At 35.7% G+C, this 22,070-nt stretch overlaps 1 protein-coding gene across 5 annotated transcripts in view; it reads right to left on the bottom strand.

Annotated features, from left to right (window-relative positions):
• PDE1C (phosphodiesterase 1C) overlaps positions 1-22,070 on the bottom strand; it is a 435,454-nt gene that overhangs the window by 185,803 nt on the left and 227,581 nt on the right. Inside the window, exon 2 of one of the 5 annotated variants that reach the window (XM_072412148.1) lies at positions 7,686-7,712. The exons of the other annotated variants lie outside the window; for them this stretch is intronic. Coding sequence (XP_072268249.1) covers positions 7,686-7,712 — 27 coding nt within the window. The remainder of the gene's footprint in view (positions 1-7,685; positions 7,713-22,070) is intronic. 5 annotated transcript variants of the gene reach the window in all.

The following is a 22,070-nucleotide window of genomic DNA, read 5'->3' as shown; positions in this document are numbered from 1 at the left end:
GGACAGATAGATTTGAGTGTCATCAGCATACAGATAGTACTGTAAGCCAAAGGAGGATATGAGACAAAAGAGAGAGGAGGTGTACAGAGAAAAGAGAACCGGTCCAAGGACTGACCCTTGGGGAACACCAACAGGGAGAAGAGTGGGTGAGGAGGAGTTAACATTGAAAGAAACTTGAAAGGAGCAGTCAGACAGATAGGAAGCAAACCAAGAGAGGGCAGTGTCACTGATACCAATGGAGCGCATGTTTTGTATTAAAGGCAGAGGCAGAGGAAAGATCAAGGAGAAGGAGGAGGGAAAAATTGCCTTGAGACTTAGCTCTGATGAGGTAATTGGCCACTTTAGTAAGGGCTGTTTCAGTGGAGTGGACAGCTCTAAAACCAGACTGGAGGGGGTCAAGGAGAGAGTTGGTGCTCAGGTAATGGGTGAGTCTTTTGTAGACAAGGCGTTCAAGAAGTTTGGAGACATATGGGAGAAGGGAGATAGGACCAATGCCTGCCATTCTGACTGTCTGAGATTGCTTTGTTTCTAAAATGTCACTTATGTTCATTATCTCAGTACCGGTACTTGGTGAACCCAAGAAACTGTAATGCACAATATTTATTAGGGATAAGCAAGAATGCCTCTGGCAGTCTTGCGAAAATTTCCGTTTGGCTCTGCGAAATTTTGGCGAACCGATTTCACATGCCATTGGAAGATCGAAAAAATTATAACAGGAGGATTCACAAGGGATTCACATGATTCCCTGGGAATCCTCCTGTTTGCGATGCCCGGGGCACTAGAGGTTAACCTCTAGTGCCAGGGATCGCACACTGTTCTCATTGAATGCAGCTGTGGCATTAGAGGTTAAATGGTTAGAAGTTAAAAAGCTTTCCTCAGCCAATCAGAGAGCACTAGAGGTTTTGAAGGGGGAAACTTGTCCCCATTTAACCTCTAGTGCCGGGGATCGCACACTGAGCTGATCAATGAATACAGCCAGAGCTGCATTCATTGATCAGCACAGACCGAAATTTTTTTTTTAATTTCTTTTTTAAATTTGAACTTGATTAGCGAATATAAACCAACCATTCTCGCTTACAATTTCGGTAAGCAAAAACCGCCAAATTCACCCCAAGATTGAGTTTTAAAAACTCACTCATTCCTAATTTTTAATCCCAGTGATGGGTGTTATTGAACATTCATCAAAATACAGGTAGTCCCCGGGTTACATAAGAGATAGGGACTGTAGGTTTGTTTTTGAGAGTTGAAGTTGAATTTGTATGTAAGTTGGAAGAGGTACATTATGTGAATAAATGCATTTAGGACAGATGTTTGTCTCAACATAATATAAGGCAGCGTGGTGTCAATTACTGTAAAAAAAATCCTCACTGTGAGTTATTCACAATCAAAGCAAAAAAAAAAAAAATATTTTTGGAGCCTGGACATTTATTACCTTCTGGAGCAAGCTGTGCTTTAATATGCAAAAAGAAACAACTGCAGAGTTTTTCTTGGTCAATAAAGAGTTACAAGAGGCTGCAGAAAAAGCTCACCCCCCTAAGATCACCCACAACCTCAGCTGTGTTTAGCAAAGGATTTCTTCTGCAGGTCATGAAAACCGCCCCCCTCTAAGCCTCCATTCTGCACACAGCGAGCAGGGAAGCCCGGTTTGTATCTAGGAGGCGTCCGTATGTCCTTCACCCAGGGACTATCTGTACTTATCTGCAAAGCTATTTCAAAAAATTTAGCTAATCATCTGAAGAACATGTAGGGATACATTCCAATTATTTTTTATTTTGAACTACTAAAGGCTGCAGAGACAATAATTAAGAACTGCATATGAAAGTGCCTGGCATGAGCATAGTCAATATTAAGTACAAAATGTTACAGCGCTCTTTCTAGTATTCTTTTGGTTTTAATGGTACTTCTTTTTGGTACTTTTTTATAACAGGGAATTTCATGACAGTACTGAACAAAACATTTACCTACTTTATTATTAACATGTCACAAAATATAATAAATTAGATCATAATTTGTATCACTGAACTAGAGCTTACAGGTTGTGAGGTTTCTTTGAAATTTAAGTGCTTCAAAGTTTTACAATAAGTAAATGGACTATTTTTAAATATCTGCAAATTTTGCTGTGTTAATCGATTTTTATTTTAAATGGAAATTCCCTGATATGAAAAAAAGTACATTTAAATTAAATTCCCCTAACTTTGCATAAGAGATGGCACAGTTCTTCCATCTGGTGAATTGCTACTAGCTGTAAATAGATTTTATTTTTAAATTTGTTTTTAAAAGGATATTGAAGGTTACCCATGCAATAACATTGCAATGACAGATCAAATCAGTTTTTTAGTTAAAAAAATTGAATTTAGTTTAAGCCAAAATAGTGCAGATGTAAAGCACCAGCACACATACTTAAAATTGAATTTTAGACTCAAATACATTTAATATATTGATTTTATTTTTGAGAACCTCACATAAAGTTAAATTTCCAGTTTTTGGTACACTGTGCTGCTGCCTTAAAGGAAACCATGGTGTGAATCTGAATTTTTAGTGTTTAAATATTTTAATTGTGTAAGGTTACTTATGATTTTTTAATAGAGAGTTTTGCTGTACTTAGAATTCAGATTGTTTAAACGGTAGCAACGGTAGCAACTTTCAGTTGTTAGGAAACATTTGACTTTTTAACTGATTTAATAAATATGACAAAATCATTAGAAAGGTATTTTAAAGAACCATCTTGCATCTCTGCTAAATTGCCTCTTTTTAAATTTTAAACGTGCAATCAAGAAAACATGAGGATGTTAGGGATAAAGATACTTATGAAATATTGTTTCTGTGATACTGTTGGGGAAGTATGGACAGATTATGGGGATGAAGACATGAATTTACGAAGATGTAGCTGGAACGTATTTAGCATTTTAATTTGCTAAATTGTATGTTAATCCGGTTATTTTATTTATTTAGATTCCAAATGTATTCATGTATGCACTTTTAGACATGTCGTGGGACCACACATGAGATGTTTACTTTTGGACTTTAATTCCTAGGTTCACTTTAATCTTTGTCCTGTATAAAATATTATTTAGTAGAATTTCAGGCAGATATAGCAAAACATATTTATGGTGAACTTCAGCATTAATTTATTTTGTAGCCTTTGTACAATGACTCCTCTCCTTTTCATTTCTCTCCTCTGCTTTCCTTTCCATGCTTTTATTTGTTCCTGAACACTGCTTAGTCTTTCATCCAGCCTTATGTCTGGGTTGATGTACTATATTAACCATCCAGGCCTCTCCTTCTCAATATACATTAGCTATAGGTGCTTTTGAAACCCATTTATCTAAATTACTAATTTTATTTTACATAAACCTAGCATAAATATCCAAAACAGTTTTGAAATTTCTAGAAGTAGTTGAACACATTCAAATTTTCACTAGACTTGTGCTTTTGAATGTTGACAATGTTTTACAGCTTTCCTAGTTACTTCATCAGTTCTAATAATATCCTCATAGTCATATCCTCTAGTAATCCCATTAATAGGAGTGCTCACATTGGAAGTTGGGAGAGGATTTTAAATTCCATTTAGGACTCTTTGCTTTCCACAATGCCATCAGTTAACAGTTTGAACTTTACAGGAGAAGAGTGATACTCTTACCATTGTGCTATTCTTCATCCTTCTACAATGATAGGCAAGCCTATAATACCTAACTATAATAGAGAAAAGTGTGTTAACTGGTGGGTCTGGCTCGATTCCAAGACGGCATAATCCAAATTGCAAAATATTTACATACTGTATATTATTAAAGTATATTTTTTGCTGTTTTCCTGGAAGTACAGCTCAAAACTACAACTGTCATAAGCAAAATATGTGGGCTACAATTAGGTTCCTCTATAGAAACAGGTAAAACATGGGCTTATTGCAACCAATGTCTTTGGAACATACATTAAGGAAAAATCATGACCATCAAAGCACAGGAAAATAATAATTACATTTGTGTAATGATATAAATTACTGTATTTTAAGAAAATATAAGTTAAAGTAATGTAAAAACATTAACTAATGGTAACATTTTGATTTAGGTGGAAAATGTTCAGTCCTTTTTAAAATGTTAAAGCTCCTGTAAAAAAAACTGCACTAAGGTTGAAATGGAAATAGAAATGACAGTCAATTGAAAATAATTAGAAGCTGTTGCATTTCATAATTGAAAGGCATAACTTAGCCCTTTTTTACTTTATCATTACACACAAATGACATCTTCAATTCATTACCATGACTCCTTTTAGATTATACTTCGTGATTTATAATGTAACGAGAAAACAAAATGACAAACCATAATTATGCCTAGTGCATATGCAGTCAAATGATACAAACAAAACCATTACTGTGATAAAAAAATGAGCATTGCTTTTATATAATCCGTGTTTGGAAAAGATTACAGTGTAAGATTAACCCCATTTTTGTTTATTAGATTGCAATAGAAACAATTATTTAATCTCTAGTAACACTGTCACAGTATTAATTAAGGTTGTGTAGATATATATATATATATATATATATATATATATATAAAACATTAATAAAATGTCATTGTTTTTGTATATCAGTGTACAACGCTTTGATGGCAGCAAACTTTTATGAGCTAGACTACAAAATTCCAATTAAAAGACAAGCAATATTTTGTGTATGAGTGTAGGACCAGGTGAATAAAACCATGGAATTGCCACTTGCATATTCTCTCAGCACAGGTCATCTTTTATTGAGAGTTCTATGTTTCTAGCTGTGAGTGGCAGTTTTCAACAGTGAGCTTAGGAAGGACACAAGTCAGCCTCTAGAGCAGTGTTTCCCAACTAGGGTTCCTACAGAGGTTGCTAGGGGTTCTTTAAGAAATTTGTGACTCCAATGTTAGTTACAACTGACCCCAATGATCTTTTTGGCTATCTGTAAGAGTGGCAGCCTTCTCAATGGCCAGCAATGTAAGAGACATTCTTCCCAATTCCCACTATGCCAATATAAGATGAGCTGTGTACATAGTAATTATAGCAGGGGTTCCCTGAAGACCTGAATATCAAGTGAATGTATATCAAGTTGTTCCCCCATGTTAAAAAGGTCAAGAAACCCTGCTCTAGAACAATTATGCAGTCCTAATGTAGGCTGACATTTCTGCCCTGAGATGAAGAGAATGCAACTAAATAAAGCATGTATAGCCATTCCCATACATAGCAGGTAGCCAAATGTGCTAATTTACTAACAGAATAGAGAGACTGTTCATTATCAGGAGCATACCTCATGTTGCTTGCTGTAACTTTTACTTTACCCAGTAAACATTTAATAGGTTAAGTGAATAGCCTTTGTTTCTTTGGTAAATGAGCAGTCTTCCTCAACCTTTTTACCCCTGTGAAACCCTTGAAATATTTTTCAGGTCTTGAGGAACCCCTGGTAAATCTAAAGGAGGCCAATGGAAAAATACACCTTACGGCAGGGAGTGTCGGCAACAAAACTATGAAGTCACAATTACATGGGAAGTCAATGAACCAAAGTTTAAAGAACCCCTAGCAACCCTAATCTGCCACTTTGCTATGAACCCATTAAATATCTACATGCAGGTCTGTTTTACACACGTTTAACATCGCGTTTACGATTCCACATTTAAGCTACAAAGTGTCCCTCACTTGAAAATATTCTCCCTGCCTGCTCACATCACAATAATTACAGTTGTAAGATACTCTTGTAACTGCAAAAGCTATTCCACCATTGACATGATATTGATTCAAAAATTGTTAGTTTCGTCAAAACCATTCCAAAATTACACGGTAACAGTATAGTTCTCATATGAGGGCACAGTAAAATATTGGTCAGTAAAAATTTAAAGAACTTCTGAGTTTAGATAAACCATAGAATTTGCAGATTTAAGTCTTCCTGTTGTCCTCCTCCTAAATTTTTGAGTGCAGCAAATAAAATTCTGCTCAGAGAGACAAAACACTACAAATGTGTCAATTTGTGTTTTAATGAAAATGGACCTAAACTGACAAAAGCACTTTAGGCTAATTTTTCATCACCCTTTTCTTTAACAATCTGCAAGTGACTTTATTTATGAAAGTGCTTTTTTGTATCCTTAAGTACCCTTAAAAACACCATCCATCCCCACCCCGAGTCATTTACTGCGAGTGTAGCCACTTGCGATTGTAGCCACTTGCGAGTGTAGCCACTTGCTCTTGCGATCTAGTGTTCAGGGTACTGAAGGGGTGTTTTTCACCTCCCTGCTGGGTGGTTTCATTGGTGCATCATTAATCTGCACCATCAGCATTTCCACAGAGAAAGGCTGTGATGAAGACGGCATTATAGAAAGCAGCATTCTTACTCAGAGTCAGTTGCAGCTCCAGTGGAAGAACCTAAAACTCTACCAACATTCACAGTTTATTTAGCTTATTAAGCTCTAAACAATTACATTATTGTCGGCCAATCACATAAGGGAAGATTATGGCTTCCATACCGAGAGTCTGAATTGGGAGCATGGATAGATAGGGAGTTTGGTTAGTTAGAGGGAACTGGGGTGGAGAAAAAGGAGAGGATTGCAACATTTACAGTGTCACACACAACATGGCTGCTTTGAACAGAAAGTATTTGTTTTGTTGTTTGACTATGTATTCAATGTATCAGTTTATTAGGTTGGTTACATAATATTATATAACTTTAATGTGGTTTTATGAGGCAGATATGGTAGCCTGTGATCACTCTAATGAACATTTTATTTGATAATAATGTAATTAGCAAAGAAGGGCAAATTGCAAAAAGAAGGGCCACTTATGATCTTAGTAAAGGTAAATCTAAAAGGCATTTAGGAAAGGTGATGGTCCTTATACTTATTTTAGGTCTAAGGTCTTTACACATGCTTGATTGATAGCTGTTACTAGTTTTGTTCCTTTTAAAATACCAAATTATTGTGTGTTTTTTATTTATCCTTTTTTTAAAATACCATATTACCTTTTTTTGGCATTAATTGGAAAAGGAATGTAATGTTAATTAGGGGGGTGAAAAAAATGGCTCTCGTCAAAACAATTGGGATTTTATTTAAAATGAAAAGGGAATCCTAATATATATTATAAGTTGAAGGAATTTGGATGACACAGACAAAAATTTCTCTGGCTTTGCTTGTTGTATCTCTAAAATAGCAATTTAAGAAGAAATAACACTTAAACCTCTATTAAATGGTGCATTTATGTATTTATTTTCATGGTTGGTCAATGAGATATTCTGACTAAACAATTCTTTCAAAACTCCAAGGTTTATACCTTGGAGAAACATAGAACTTCCAATCCAGGGCTTTGTTACCGATATAGTTGTATTATTTTCAAAAAAGCATGTATGTTGCTATTGACACTTTCATGCGTTGAATTTGGCAGCTCATTCATTTGAAATGTAGTACATTTTCTAGTGCAGTGTGTTGTGACTCAAGCCAGTAAGTTTGCTGTTTGATGTGGAGCAGATTGCTGATAAATAGTGTTAAGAATAAATAGCAACTCAGTGCATCATTGCATGCCTTGTGCTGCAATAACATAATATTTTCCACTAGGAAATGCATACATTAAAAACATACTAGATGTAAAGAACCATATTTATTCTGTGTTAGTATTTTTATGTTAATTCATAGAATATACCAAAGGTAATAAAAGCATGTCCCGATATCCTTTACATTTCCTACCTTTGAGAAGTTTTCTTGTATTTCCTCCTGGAAGAAAAAAATCAAAATATGAAGACTAGGAGAACCTTATCTAAAAATGATGCCATCACTCATACACATGTAAAGTGACTTGTTGTGATGAAGGTGGGTAGTGGACAATCTGTAACGAACACCGCTGAATTTGCATCTAGAGAAGGTGTAAACAGTTACATTATTTGAAGACTTGCATATGATATGAGACTGTAATGCACACTATGGTTTTACCAAAAAAAAAAAAAAAAGAAAGAAGAATATGTTTAACATGTTCCACTTGGTAATCTTTACTAGTACTGCTGAGTTAATCATTTGTTAAATGAACACATCTTCAGAGAATGTGCACACATATCATGCAAAACATTGTAAGCAAATGGTAAATCAGTATACTAAAGTAAAATTGTGTATACTGACTTTTCTTTTGTTTTTACTCGGTGTTAAGTCATAAGTAACCCATAAGAAATCATGTATTATGAAAGCTATGTCTAACTGTGTATGGTAATTTACTTTGCTTCTCTGATATAGCTTTGGTATAACCCATATTTCAGCTTGGTGATAAAAGTAACAAATAGTTAAGGGCTTAATACTGAATACCAAGCAGGTGTTGGAGCAGTAAATAAAATCCCGTAATAGTATGTATACATATGAGGTACCCTCATAGCTAGCAGTAGCCCAAATTTCATCTCCCCACCTTTAACAACTTTCAAAATATGGGGGTCATATTTATAAAAACTAGTGAAAATTGAACATTAGGGTTGCTGCTTTAAAAGTGTGTCTAAAAGCCCGAAATTAAACATACAAATCATGGACCCCCGGAGTGACTTACATAGCAAGGAGGTGCGAAACCCAAATTTATACCTACACGTCACAAAACCAGAAATATCATACTACACTACCCTGTTCCCTTCCCTACTTTGAACCCAAATTTCTCTGGAATGGGGAGATGTACAAAACCAAAAATGTAGGTGCAGGTGGGGGACACCTATGACTAACACCCCCTAAAATTTTATCATTAGGCCATTGTCAGAACATAAACAACTCTGCCCATCCAAAAAATCTACCGTTACACTTTGCTGAAAGCTTCTAGCACCTGAACCCCAGATTCTCTGGAACAGGGGGGTACAGGTCAACAAAATTAGAGGTGCAAGTGGGGGACACCTGTGGCTAACACCCCCTAAAATTTCATCATTAGGCCATCGTCAGAACATAAAAAACTCCGCCCATCAAAAAAATCTACCCTGTTACACATTGGCATTACTTTTTGAGGGGCATAGTTCTTTATGTTCTGATAATGGCTTAACAATAACATTTTTTGGAGTTTTAGCTCAGGGGAGTCGCTTCTGCTGATAGGAGTCCTGTGTCCCATGTGCTTCCGGGTTTTTACCCTGAAACAAACATTAAGGTGCAATATTGCACCACGTGGGACTTGGGACTCGATACATATAAGAAAAAGCAGCTCCATCATCCTACTCGGCATAGAAACGCTGATTCTAAGGCTGGAGATACATAACCTCACGAATGGGCAGCAGAATTGAAATGTAAGCTTCTTAAGATTTAATCCTACAATGTAATATTTGATATACATAATTGTGTGTAAACATTTGATATACATATTTATGTAGGCTATATAATAATTTGCGTAACTTAATAATATTATATAAATTGAATTACTTATTATTCTATTTATCAATTACCAAATAAATTACCTATTAATTTTGGTAAAACGAATTATGATTGCTGGACTTTAAAATATAAAAGTATTTACAAGACAGAGCTGATTACTTTAATCATAAGTATATAAATCCAGTGAAATACAATAAATACTGCACAAATTCCAAAAATAAATCATGATACTAGGGGTAAAGTTCAGTGTTTAATTTATGTAGTAGACCTACATATGCACACTGCACTTCTGTTTGTTGTATTCTATTGTAACAGGTAAAATGAAAAAAAGATTAAAACTTTTAAAAGTTTATAAGCTCTGTTATGTTTTGCTGCTCCAGACTATTTTTCTTTAGTGAAAGAGGGGCAAAATGGCTCTTTTGATAGTACGGGTTGCCAACCCCTGCACTATAGGGTACAATAAAAAAAGCAGTGGCATGGCCGCAAGGCTGGAGTTCAGCTTTAACAAAGACACTACTTGTGGCACCAATTTTGGTTTGAAAGAACAAAAGAGAACTGGATGACAGTTCAGCGTCAAAACAAAAAGCCTTGCATTGCTTGACTTTTATGAATGAGACTTGCATGATGTGCAAAGTACAGTGCAGTGCAATGGAGTGCATTCTAAGTCAATGCCCTGTAATACCATATTTAGCAGAATTCTAACAAATTTCCCAATGTAATCACCAAAGGGATAATGGCTGATTTATATCAGTTTAATACACACATGGTTTGAGAGATGTTGCAACGGTAATCAAGGTTATACCTTTTTGAATTTTCATCATCTTTTCATTACAGGTAACAATGACAGGTGCACAATCAATACAGGGAATTAGTATATAACAAATATGCTCTTTTAAAATAGTTGGTGAATATAGAACATACACAGAACACCCCAAACAAGAAGAAAACATTTTGTGCAAGCAAGCCAACAAATTATTTTAGTCATCAATTAGTAAACATGAATAATAGACATCATGGGAACACAACACTGACCACATATTATAACAATTGTAATAGGCAATCAGTATACTGCTAATGGTTTACAGCATAAAAGACATTTTAGAAGTAATAATTGTTCTGTCATCTGCCTAGGCTATATTAAAATAGTTAAAATTACAGGCACCCAATGCAGGAAGAGTAAATATGGAAGAGGGGGAGATCTTATTCCGCATGGACATTTTTTTACTAAGGACCCGCCTGACAAAAACTTAATCTAATACTAGAGAAAGTAGCTGCCTCTTCCAACTACTACAGCAGCACCAGAGGATGTAAAGGGTATTCTGACAATGGACAGAACATAGGGAACCATTGATACAAAGGTACACATTTATTAGTGGAAAGCATAATGACTGCCTATTGAATAGACTCTTACAGTAATTATGAAGTATGCTTTAAATGCATAATGTAAGGACAACAAAACAATACTACATTAAAAGAACAAAGAAAACAATTTCCAACATGTGAACGCCATCTTAAATTTACAGTTTTTTTGCATAATCATTTTCTGAACAAGCTTTTAAGGTGGATTGTGTGAAAAATTTCAGCTTAAGTTTCCATGTCTATTCATACCATTTTGTTTCTCTCTCCTCTTTTGATTTTTATTTTTCTTATTTTATATTACGGAGAAAGCAACATAAGAAGTTGAAGCATCTCAATTTAGGCACAACTGCTCATAGCCCTAGAGACCTTAGAGAGAAGGAGACCTTGAGAAGGACTTTGCCTCAGGAGACATTAGGAAATATGATACAACAAACATCTTACTAAAAGCGGCATATAATGGAAACATATTAAAGTTCTCTAACCTAATAATCATTATCATACCTAAGATTAGAACTACATAAAGAACTACCCTACCTCCAGACGACATTACTTATTTTCCAGAAAAGAATCCACTATAGAAAATCTATAAATAGTAGTGTGGCTTTGTGCTGGCTTCTGATCAGTACTGTATTTAAACCTAACATAGAAAAAAAGCATTCCAATTCACTACCATCATGTTGTCACATGAACTTCATTTTACTTTAATGTGCAAAACATAGCTTCAGTTACCATAAAGTAACTAACCCCCGAAAGAGACAGAATAGTAATTCCCATATTCAGAGTAAGTACATATTCTTGTCATACAATATACGAGTCTATTACCTTGTTGCATTCAATATCTTTATAAATGTTTCTTGTTCTCTTCACATATATGATGCATAAACATTAAATAATTTACTAATATTTATGTGACTGTGCTCTAATTCAGCCACTTCACATCATGATCCAGTTGCTCTTTTAATCATTTTCAGGTGTTATTACAGCCTTGCTATTTAAAATGATAAGATCACAGTTTAGGTCAAGTAACCTAAATTTAAAGATTTTAAGACCTTTAACTTGTATTAGGAAACTCTCTGCAGGCAGGGAATAAGTAGAATAATATTTTCTCCCCAAAAAAGGTCACCTTGGGAAGAATTTAGTCCTAGGCTAAATTTAGCTTATTTAGTAATATTAAATTAAATCATATTTTAAAAGTTCACCCCAGCCTACAGCACACTAGTTTAATTTAGGAGCATCCAGAGAACCTAAGGATATCATTGCCTAACCTGATGGCTACATCTATGAAAATTATTTAGGTCAGATCTCTTGTCAATTAACAATGTGTGTAAAAGTAGAACAAAGTCTGGATCTGTGAACTGTGCAATTACAAACAAGGGTTAAATGATGTATAACAATATTATCCTATGAATATAAGATAAATTAGTTATAATTGAGACTAAAAGTAAAGGTCTATTTATTATGTGGACAGTGGTAGTGTTGTTTAAAAGTTTATTAAAATATGAGATTATTTGCCAAGAAATGTCTCAAACTATACTGTTTCTTAACTGCATTTATTTTGCTTATTATTATTAATAGACTATTCATTTTATCAAAACTTTTAAAACTAGATTGTATATATATATATATATATATATATATATACTAAGGTAGGAGATTAGGCTGTAGGCCAGTTAGAACATCCAAAAATGGAGTGACTATGGGGAGAGGAATCTCTATTAACTTTAAAGTGCACCTTTGACGCCCTGGACATTAATAATTTACATATTCTTAACAAGCATAGTAAAGCTTTAAAACAATTCACCCTGACTTCTGTAGCTCCTGTTAATGTGAAGGAGATAGAAGATTCTAAAAAACCCAACAATCTTGAGTTCAGTTCCAGTGGGCTTCCAACAGCTTAGAAACATGTGCTGTATGTGTACTTTAAAGGGCTGGCAGCCTACAAGAATGTGTTATCACAGGAAAATAGTTAGGATTTCAAAAAACTTTAAAAACATTTTTTTCTCTGGTGCTTATAGATATAGAGATGAATGTGAGCTTGTTTAAAACACTGTAAAGTCGGCAAACAGGTTCAGGTATATTTTTGTTTTATAGGAGCTAATATTCTGCAATTATAGATTATGTTCATCCAAAGAACCAGGATATGAAAGCTATACTTATATTGCACATGGCTTTATTTTTGTTGTGAATCAGCAGGGTACAGGCACAATTTAAGGAGTAATAAAACAGTTGGTTTTACTTGAACCTGTATTGTAGGTGCTTAAAATAATGACTTATTACATTAATAATCACCCCCTGTACACCCTCAAAAAGGTTACACTTTAAAAGTAAAACTCATGGATATTACTTGCCTTGTGAGCATCCTGAATATAGCTGTGCTTCTAATTTAAACCATCCTTAATTGACAGTTTATAAAAAGCAGCCATCTCCTCCACTGAAATGTACTTCTATTGATTTAGGTCATAATAAAGCTAATGATTTAAATAGACCGTGCAAAATCACTTGCCATACGAATTCCCAAGAGGTAAATCTTTACTGGTGTCATTATTCTTGCACCTGCGATTTCTTTACATGAGCACTGACAATATTCAGACCCCTTTACTGATTCCCTGTCTGCTTCTAAATTCTTTAAACCATGCTGTTATGGTATAGAAGGTAAACAGTCACAGCTGCTACAAATTATACCTCATTTGTACATGCCCTACAGAAAATAGATGCACATCCCCATTGCCATGTGGAAGAGGAAATCTCATTTGTATGCACAGTTCAATTTGGGTGAAAAAACGAATAATTGTATTTCTTCAAGCAATTTATTTTTCATTTTGAGAACAGCCTGTGAAATAAAATGCCTAGAATTATTTTTAAAGTGAACCGTCAGTTTTGTTTCATAAAAATTCCTCTAGGTAAGTAGCATAAAAAAGGATAGAAACGTTTACCTGCATCCAATATAGTAACGCTATGTACACCTAAAGCGGACCACCACTTGCATGCATATAAGACCTTTAGCAGGCTTCAGGGCACATTCAGGCTACAGCACCTTTGTCGGCCTTGAGTCTCCCAGTTATAGTCAGCCAAAAGATAAATCATCTCTTTATCCAACCAGAAATGGAAAATGTAGCTGGTTAGTGCAATTAGTAAATATTTGTAATTAATAATTTGCTATTTTATATCTCTCAAACTGCGTCTAACAGATAAAGGTGTGATGGCCTTTGCAGTCCATCCTTGGACCTGAGTTTGACATGCCTGTTCTAATGATTATATATCACTGCATGTCTTCATGTAGCAACATTAGGCTGTAACTTGCAATAAGAAAAAACTGATGCAAATAGTATTTCACTGATATCTATAGTGAGATATATAAGTTTTCCAAATTAAAAACATACAAATAAAGCCTGAGCCATAAAAATATATATGTATTTTAAAAATGTTATCCCATTTTCTGTTATGTAACGCATTTGCACAGTTTGCTAAATCATTTTTATTTTACAAATCATATGACTGTGGTCAATACATGACTGTGGCCAACATCATGAAAAAAAAAAGAGATTTTGTTCCCATATGAATACATTCAACAGAACTTTTCTTTTTAAAGTGATAATTGTGAGATCCTACTTAACTCCACTGGGAGTTACTTGTAAAAGTTTTCACAAGGAACAAAATTATTCTACAGCTCAGTGATTATTACTCCCAAAACTCAGTGATGGATAGAAAGCAACATGAAACAAATCAATTTTTCTAATACACCAGTAGACAAAACCTGCTATCCAGCAGCCAATAAATTCTCTAAATGTGAAAAAATATTCATTCTTGTATTAAATGTTGTAAATCAGTGTTCTCATGTTATGTAAATGTATGCAAACAACAATTTCAGAAACCTCAAACATGAAATTAATATTAAACATAATATGTATCATAGTTTTAAAGTCAGCACTGGAAATATTTACCTACTTTTGCCACCTACAGGGTCTCTTCCCTTACCCCCCTTTTCATCAATTTCTCAACTAATTACAGGCTGTAATGGAGGTATGTCGGCTAACTGATTTAGAGATATTGTGGTAACAGAGTTAAAAGAAAATAAAGGCAAAATACTTTTTTGCTTCTAAAAACCATTTCTATGTGTATTTTTAAATTAGAATGCTTAAACGAGGGTTGCCCAACCAGAGTTCCTCAGAGATTCATGTTATAACTTTCATTTGTCACAGCTGTACTAAAGAGTACAACATTGTACACTGATACACTCCAGATGGTAGGTTTAAAGTCCTGGCTCCTGAAAGGGTGGTGAGGATAGTGTACAGCAAGGTGATAAAGGCAACTTGGGGTGAATGGAGGGAGATAGCTGGGGGTTAAGTCCTCTACCTGATAACTGATGTGGATGAACACCTGGTACATGTAAACAAAGGTACCAGGCATACTGGGTGACACCTGCCACATTCTCTGAATGGATAGGTGGAGAGGAGAAATCTGGGGTCTCAGCTGTGCAGGGATGACCAATAGTTTAGGAATGAAGTACATGTTCCAGTAATCCAGCTGAATATATCACCAGTCTTTGAAGTTAGTTGGAGATACAGAAGCTAAATGACCCAGAATGCCATGTTCAAGGGGAGGAACTGCAAGTCCCAACATGCTAAGAGAAGAGGAATTGCAATATGCTAAGTGAGAGATACTGGGAATGCCATGCATGCTGGGGGGATGGTGGATCCTCCATGTTACCAGCGAGAAGTACGGGGTGTTGAGTCTAAGGCACCAGCCTCCGGCTTCACCAGTGCACCCTGCAAGGGGTGATAGACCTAAGGAGGCGGTGCCCAGGTAGCGCCCTCCATGCACACAGGGGCTGGTAAACTGCTAACTGGCAGGCCTGGTCACGGAATGCAGACAGAACCCTAAAGGCAAAGCCTAGGAGAACTCCTTGTCCAGGCAATTTCCTGTTGCCAATCACTTATATAGAGGAAGTCATGTGACCAGCAGGTGATCTAACCCACCTCCAGAGTGCTGGAGCAGAAGCAGTTCAGGCGGTGTTCACTCCTTCGCCAGTAGATGGAGCGTATCTGCAGAATACTCTAGTCTTCTGGGTTAAGGGGGCAAGTCTCAGAAAGTCACATGGTTCAGAGCAGGAAGTGACCAGTGGATAGGAAACATAGGCAGAGCTGCTTCTACAGGGGATTGCAAGGTGGGTGACACAGAAGAAGATTCCCTGGTCCTGTGGGAATCTGAAAATTTCAAGTGGAGGCTATGGAGAAGCTAGAATTTTCAGGATGTCAGGTAAGCAGGATATAGGTTAACACAACGTACCTGTAAGCAATTTAAGGTGGATTATTAGAAGCACTAAATCTCTGCAGGCTAGTTGAGGGATACAGGGAAGTTAGAAATCCCAGAATGCTAGATGTGGGAAATGGGGGAACTACAAAACAGTAACAAACAGTTAAAAAATATTGCTAATCTCAATTATTCAAATCATAGTTCTCTTGTGGTTTGAAAACCTTTCAGTAGAATATAAGAGTGAGGTGCCACAAAGAAGGACCACTTAAAAATTTTGCCTCTATACTTTCCACAAAAATAGGAATAAATATTGAAAAGGAAAAAATGTTCAAATTTTTTAATTCTAGTTTTAAAGCATTTTTTTCTTCTTTGAGGCATTTTCTTTTTTATAATTGTTCCTCTACGTCATTCCTGCTCAGACACTACTGTTTTCCATTATTTATAGCTACTTTTAAAAGTTATTTTAAACCGAACAAGCCTGTCATAGCTGCTGACCCAAATCATACTTCAATGACCTCTAAATACAACTAAACTACTTGAGGCTCCTTCTCTTATTTGTATCAGAAGACTTTGCATTCATTTACTGAATACTGAAATCTAGCCTAGCCCCATTCCATGTAATAACACAGACGGAAAAGATTCACACTAGAATCTCTGAACCAAGACAAGTTTGAAATGAGATGTGAAATGCATTTAGTGTATCATCTGACCCCTAAGAGACAGCATCTATTCCGAACATCATCTTCATCTGATTTATTGCATGTAAAAAAAATCCAAGGAATCTATCCTGGAAAAGTAAGTTATTTCTGCTCAATACCTAGAAACAAAAACAAATGACATTTGAAAGATTATCTGACTTAATTCAGCATTTCTCTTCTGGCTAACTTCAAGGTTGCTCAGTAAAAAGTGAATATAAATTCAACGTCTCTCACTCTGGAATGCCTTAGGGTATGAAGGCATCAATGAATTTACATTAATATAGCACCAGTATGATGTAAGACTAAAAACTAGGTTAGAGGTAAGCAGAACTAATAGACAAACATGATGGTGCAGGAGGAAGAACACAATAATGGTAACATTAGAAATACAAAGAGATTGTGCATTAAAATACCATATTATCACTTATGATGGTAAGCGACAGTAACCGTTGTGTAAATTTGTTGTTTCCTAAAATCATACTTTTATGTAGTGTCATTCATTAGTCCTTTTTTTTTTTACTGCTGCACACATTTTAAAATGCATACTCGTTACATGAAAGCATATAAAAACACTAAAACAATACATTTTTCTGAAGCCAGAGAACCTAAGAAAATAGAGACTGACTTGTATTTTCAGTAACAAAATACATTCAAATTTGTGCACACAAACACAATAGAATCCCAAATGTTCTGATCACATTTCTTGCTTGTCTAGATTTTTGGATCTCTTTTTTTTCCGAAAAAAGTGTATGTTGGACCACAAAATATGTTAAAAGAGATTTGGTACTCTAGGTTCACGGAGTCCCTAAATATATTAAACATCCTAAACCTATTTAAGTTGGTATAATTGCAGATTTACCTATAACTGTATGTTAACAGAACGTTGTCTTAGACTTTTATTAGGACAGTTTACCTAAACATACTGAAAAATGTGATATAATGGTCAAACTCATGTTTTTTACAAAAATCTTTTTAAATGTCTTATTATAAATGTTGGAGTGAAATGAACAAAGATGGAATATGTTAGAAACTGGCTTTACCTGATAACTGTACACAAGATACCCCAATTCTTCCATTGAGAGGTGTTGACATGTTTATGTTTAAAATCTTAATAATATGGGTCTGATTTATTAAAGCTCTGGAGATAGCTTTTCATTGGAGAACCTGTGTGACCCAGCAAACCTTTCTTAAAAGTCAATTACTATTAGTTGACAAATGTTTTCAGTCCTGGGGCAGATCTTTTCCAGGTTTGCTGGGTAACCTGGGTTCTCCTATGATATTCTCTCCTCTCTAGTCTTGGAGGGCTTCAATAAATCAGGTCTAAACAGTAGAATGAAGTTGTTACCACAGCATCACCAGCCACCCTTTAGTTATGAAGTTTCCACCTTCCACAGAGGCTGTGCACAGCTGAAGGGGATTTTGGAGTATGTACTGCAGCCAAAGAGAAGATTGGTTCTTGGATTCAATCCTGTCGTACTATTGGCTGCTCTCTAGTTCCAGGCTCTGGTTGCTGGATCCTCAGTTTTGTTACTTGAGACTCCCAACTACACTCTGCTAGATATTGTCTTTATGGATATCTGACCTTGTCCCCACTCCTTGTTTTTTCGCCTGCCCTGATCTTGGTCTGTCCAGACCTTGATTACCTCCTGCTGCCTGCCCTGATCTCAGTCCATCTCGATTTCAGTTCTCTTTAGCAGCATACCCAATACCTGATCTTTGGCTATCCCTACCCTGTCGCCCTCTGTTCCTCTGACACCTGGCGAGGAAACCCTCAGGGTTATTAACTGACTTTTTTCCCCACAGAAAAGTAGTCCAGTGGCCACTAAGGTTTCCACCCCATCACTCTTTATGAGTGTCCTGGAGTCACTTAAACTTGCCCCAGATAATGTGTTGTCATCTGAGTGCCTCAGATCCTATTGCAATTGACACTGGATTAGAATCTGTTCTTATAACTATTCCAACTTGTGAATTTTATGTGTTTAGATTTTAATTAGATTTTACAAAAGAAGTCTAGAGGGAAACATTCTTTTGCTATATTTATACTGTTGATTTTGGAGACGTACATGTCTGTAATGAAACCTTTAAGATGCAGTGATGACAGGACATAAAAGATGAATAATATTTGCTCCCCAGCCCCCACAATCTTTCGTACATATATCAATACTTAGTGAGTCACCGAGCAAAACAAGTATATTGTCGGGTCAGTTACTTAGTAAGGAAGCAAACAAAAATGAAGATGACAGTTGTTTTAAATAACAGGTTGGTAGTAGCACATTTCTCTCCTAAAATTGTCCCTTTAAGTCTAATGGTAAAAAAATTCAATGAAGACAAATTAGAAGAATGCACTTCTAAAAAAAACAAAAAAAAAAAACAAGTTCCAAGCTAAAGTATAGGCAAATAATAAATACTCACATTAATGATGCTATATAGTTATTAATTCATTACAAGTATTTTTTACAAGCAAAATAAGAACTTGCATTTCACCTTATTTCAGCCTCTAGTACCTGTACAGCAGGATAGGACTGTGAAAAGATGGAGCAGTACAGGGAGCCAATCAGTGCTGACATGAATAAGTAGACTAATAGAAAGAAGCAGAGAAATCACTGTCCAGCAGTGGGTTCAGGATGGTCTGAGCTTAAAAGTGGGTCAACCCATGCTGACCATTAGACTAGAACATTTTAGTGGCAGGAAAAAGTACAGCAGGACAATCTTCAGATTAAAGGTGAATACTGCTGCAGAAGCTGGATGTAATCTTTTAATGGGCTATTCATTTTATCTTGTTTTTTATGGCTGATGGTTCTGGTTCAAATATTGATCAATTTTTTTATTATAAAACACATTTTTAAAAAAATATATAAATTTCAAATTATTCTAGTAAAGCAAAGAAAATTCAATCCGATTTAGTAGTACCAATGCTGCCAAAGAGCAGGCACCACATGGGCTTAAGTTAGTCTTTAAAACAGTCCCTGTTCCTTGTGGGCTTTGTTTTCTCTCCACATTGAGATTAAACCCTGCCCTGCCAGAGTTTCTAGTTCCAAGTTTATTGTAGTGAGTTGATTGACTCTAAAGCTTAATTTTGACTTGACTTGGAGGGCCTTGGATTGATTAAAAGTAAAACTTATACTTGCAGACAAAACATAGCACATGCATTTGAGCAGTGTATTTTAACTTTTTTTTATGACAGATTATCATCACTTTAGGTGTAGAACATAAAAATGTTAGGTGCAGTAAGCTTAGTTGAAAAATTTGTTAGTTAGTAGTTTAGCTATATACCTTAATACAGATGAAACACCAGCTATCTTTTAATAACTTGGAAAAATCTATGTTCTCCTGTCAATACCATAAAGCCAGTGTACAGGGGAAAATATTGGTATTGAACTCCTGCAAAGATGTATCTTATCAGTCTGCACCAGTTACCAGACTCTGATTGGCTTTTTGATAAACATAGTTTTTTAGGCATTTGTGTTATATTGCACTGTTTGGTGTGTTTGAAAATGTTTCTTTATAATTTTAAACATTAAAGCAAAGAACTGTAATTTAGTATATATATATATATATATATATATATATACTGGAAAAAATTTTCTGCGGAAAAATTAAAGTTAAATGTAACATAATATGCTATAATGTCATCTAAAAGGTACTGAACAATATATCTTTATAGTCTTTATGTATGAAAATCTGACTGTGAAAAATGAATCTCTCTAATTGGTTCAGAATGTAAGGAATAAGCACATTTAAGTCTTTTCATGTGCTGATCTGGTTTTAGTTAGGCAAATTATGACTGATTGCTTTGGGTAACTGCATTTTGTATTTAGCTTCATAACTTAGCTTTTTATTGAATAAGCCAAAACACCTGTGCATGTTAATCCATCGCACATCACACATTCTCAGCAGCAGACTTTGAGTCAGATACATATTTAAAACCACAACTTCTCAAAGAAAGAATAGTGGCTGAGATTCACATGAAAAATGTTTGGTAACCAGCTATGTATTCAAGTGTGCAATTAAAATGCATATTTCTTCATCTGAACTATGAGAATATTAATATCTAATAATATTTTAGTCTTTACTATACTACACCCCTGTGGTATAAAGAACTCCAGTCGTCTTACATTGTTGACCTACACATTTAATGCACTGCTCAGTTGATTGTATTCCTCCTCCTGACTGCTAAAAATTCCAGACATATATATATTCCAGATATATATTTCAGTATTAGTTTTCTTTTTTCAAGCATTCCTATTTTTACCTGGTGGTCCTGTCAGTAACACAAGTTTTGTCCTAGGGTGACAGTGCTAGCTAACTGCACCATCTGCCATTTCACAATCTGATTCTTTTGTGCTAAGGGTGTGCACATTGCAAGCAGTTCTAATCCTGGGTGCGCCTGCTTTTCCACGTTAATCAGTATCGCCCCCGTTAGATACAGCACTCAGCATATGTGCCACCTGCCTCCATTAGTGCTGAGTTCCCTAGCTCTGCTGAGCATTTCCTCTACACCTGTTGAATAATTGAGAGCTTTCCCAGTCCAGCTCCTGTAATAACCCCTTGTCACCCAGTCTGTTTCCTTGTTTGTTCCCTTATGCTGTTCCAGTGTTCCCATGTGTCTTCGGTAACCCCCATGTTACCCGTGCCTCCTGTGTCTCCTACGTTCCCCCGTATCTTTGGTAACCCTCGTGTCACCAGAGTCTATTCTCCGAAATCTTGGTACTTGACCCCTGGCTTCCTTCCTGACTATGCTTGTCTGCTGCCTGCCTCGACCCTGGCCTTCCTTCACTATCCTCTGTTTGCTGATTTTGTACTGGGCTTTATCCTGCCCACCCTGGTGTGCCCAATGTCCCAAACCTCACAACAGCCTGTAGCGCAAAATCCTCACCTCTAAAAGCTTTGGAGAAAACCAGGATGTTGCTTAGACTCTGCACCTTGGCCCTTCTTAGGGCTCACACCATCATTGAGATACATACGGAGCCCCTTAATGATTTCTTCCCCCCTAGTGTAACAAAGGGGATGTTAATCTACATTCTATTGTGTAAATAGAATGTAATTATCTCCCACTAATGACTGGGAACTATGCTTATTGGTTACTTATTATTACAGAAAGCAAATTTAGAGTTTACGTCCATAACATTTTTATGAAATTGTAGGGATTTTAGTGAAATTTCAATATTTTGTCAAGATCAAAGTAGTCAATAGGGAAGGCAAAATTAAGTTATTGCAAGGGTCCAATGGGCTATAGGTAAATCAGAATGGTTAAAGAATTAACTATAAAAATCCCCTTAAAAGCATTAATATTGTACTTTACCCTTTTAATTGTTTTTACAGAAGGACAACATGGGCAGCAACACATGGAGCTGACAGATAGTACATAAGTCCCTACCTGTGCTAGCATCCTCTTAAACACTGGGGTACTGGATAGCCCAGTGCCCATCAGTATATTTAT

Source organism: Pyxicephalus adspersus, chromosome 5 (genome assembly GCF_032062135.1).
Source record: "Pyxicephalus adspersus chromosome 5, UCB_Pads_2.0, whole genome shotgun sequence".
Classification (NCBI taxonomy): domain Eukaryota; kingdom Metazoa; phylum Chordata; class Amphibia; order Anura; family Pyxicephalidae; genus Pyxicephalus; species Pyxicephalus adspersus.
This window is presented reverse-complemented; position numbering and strand designations above follow the sequence as displayed.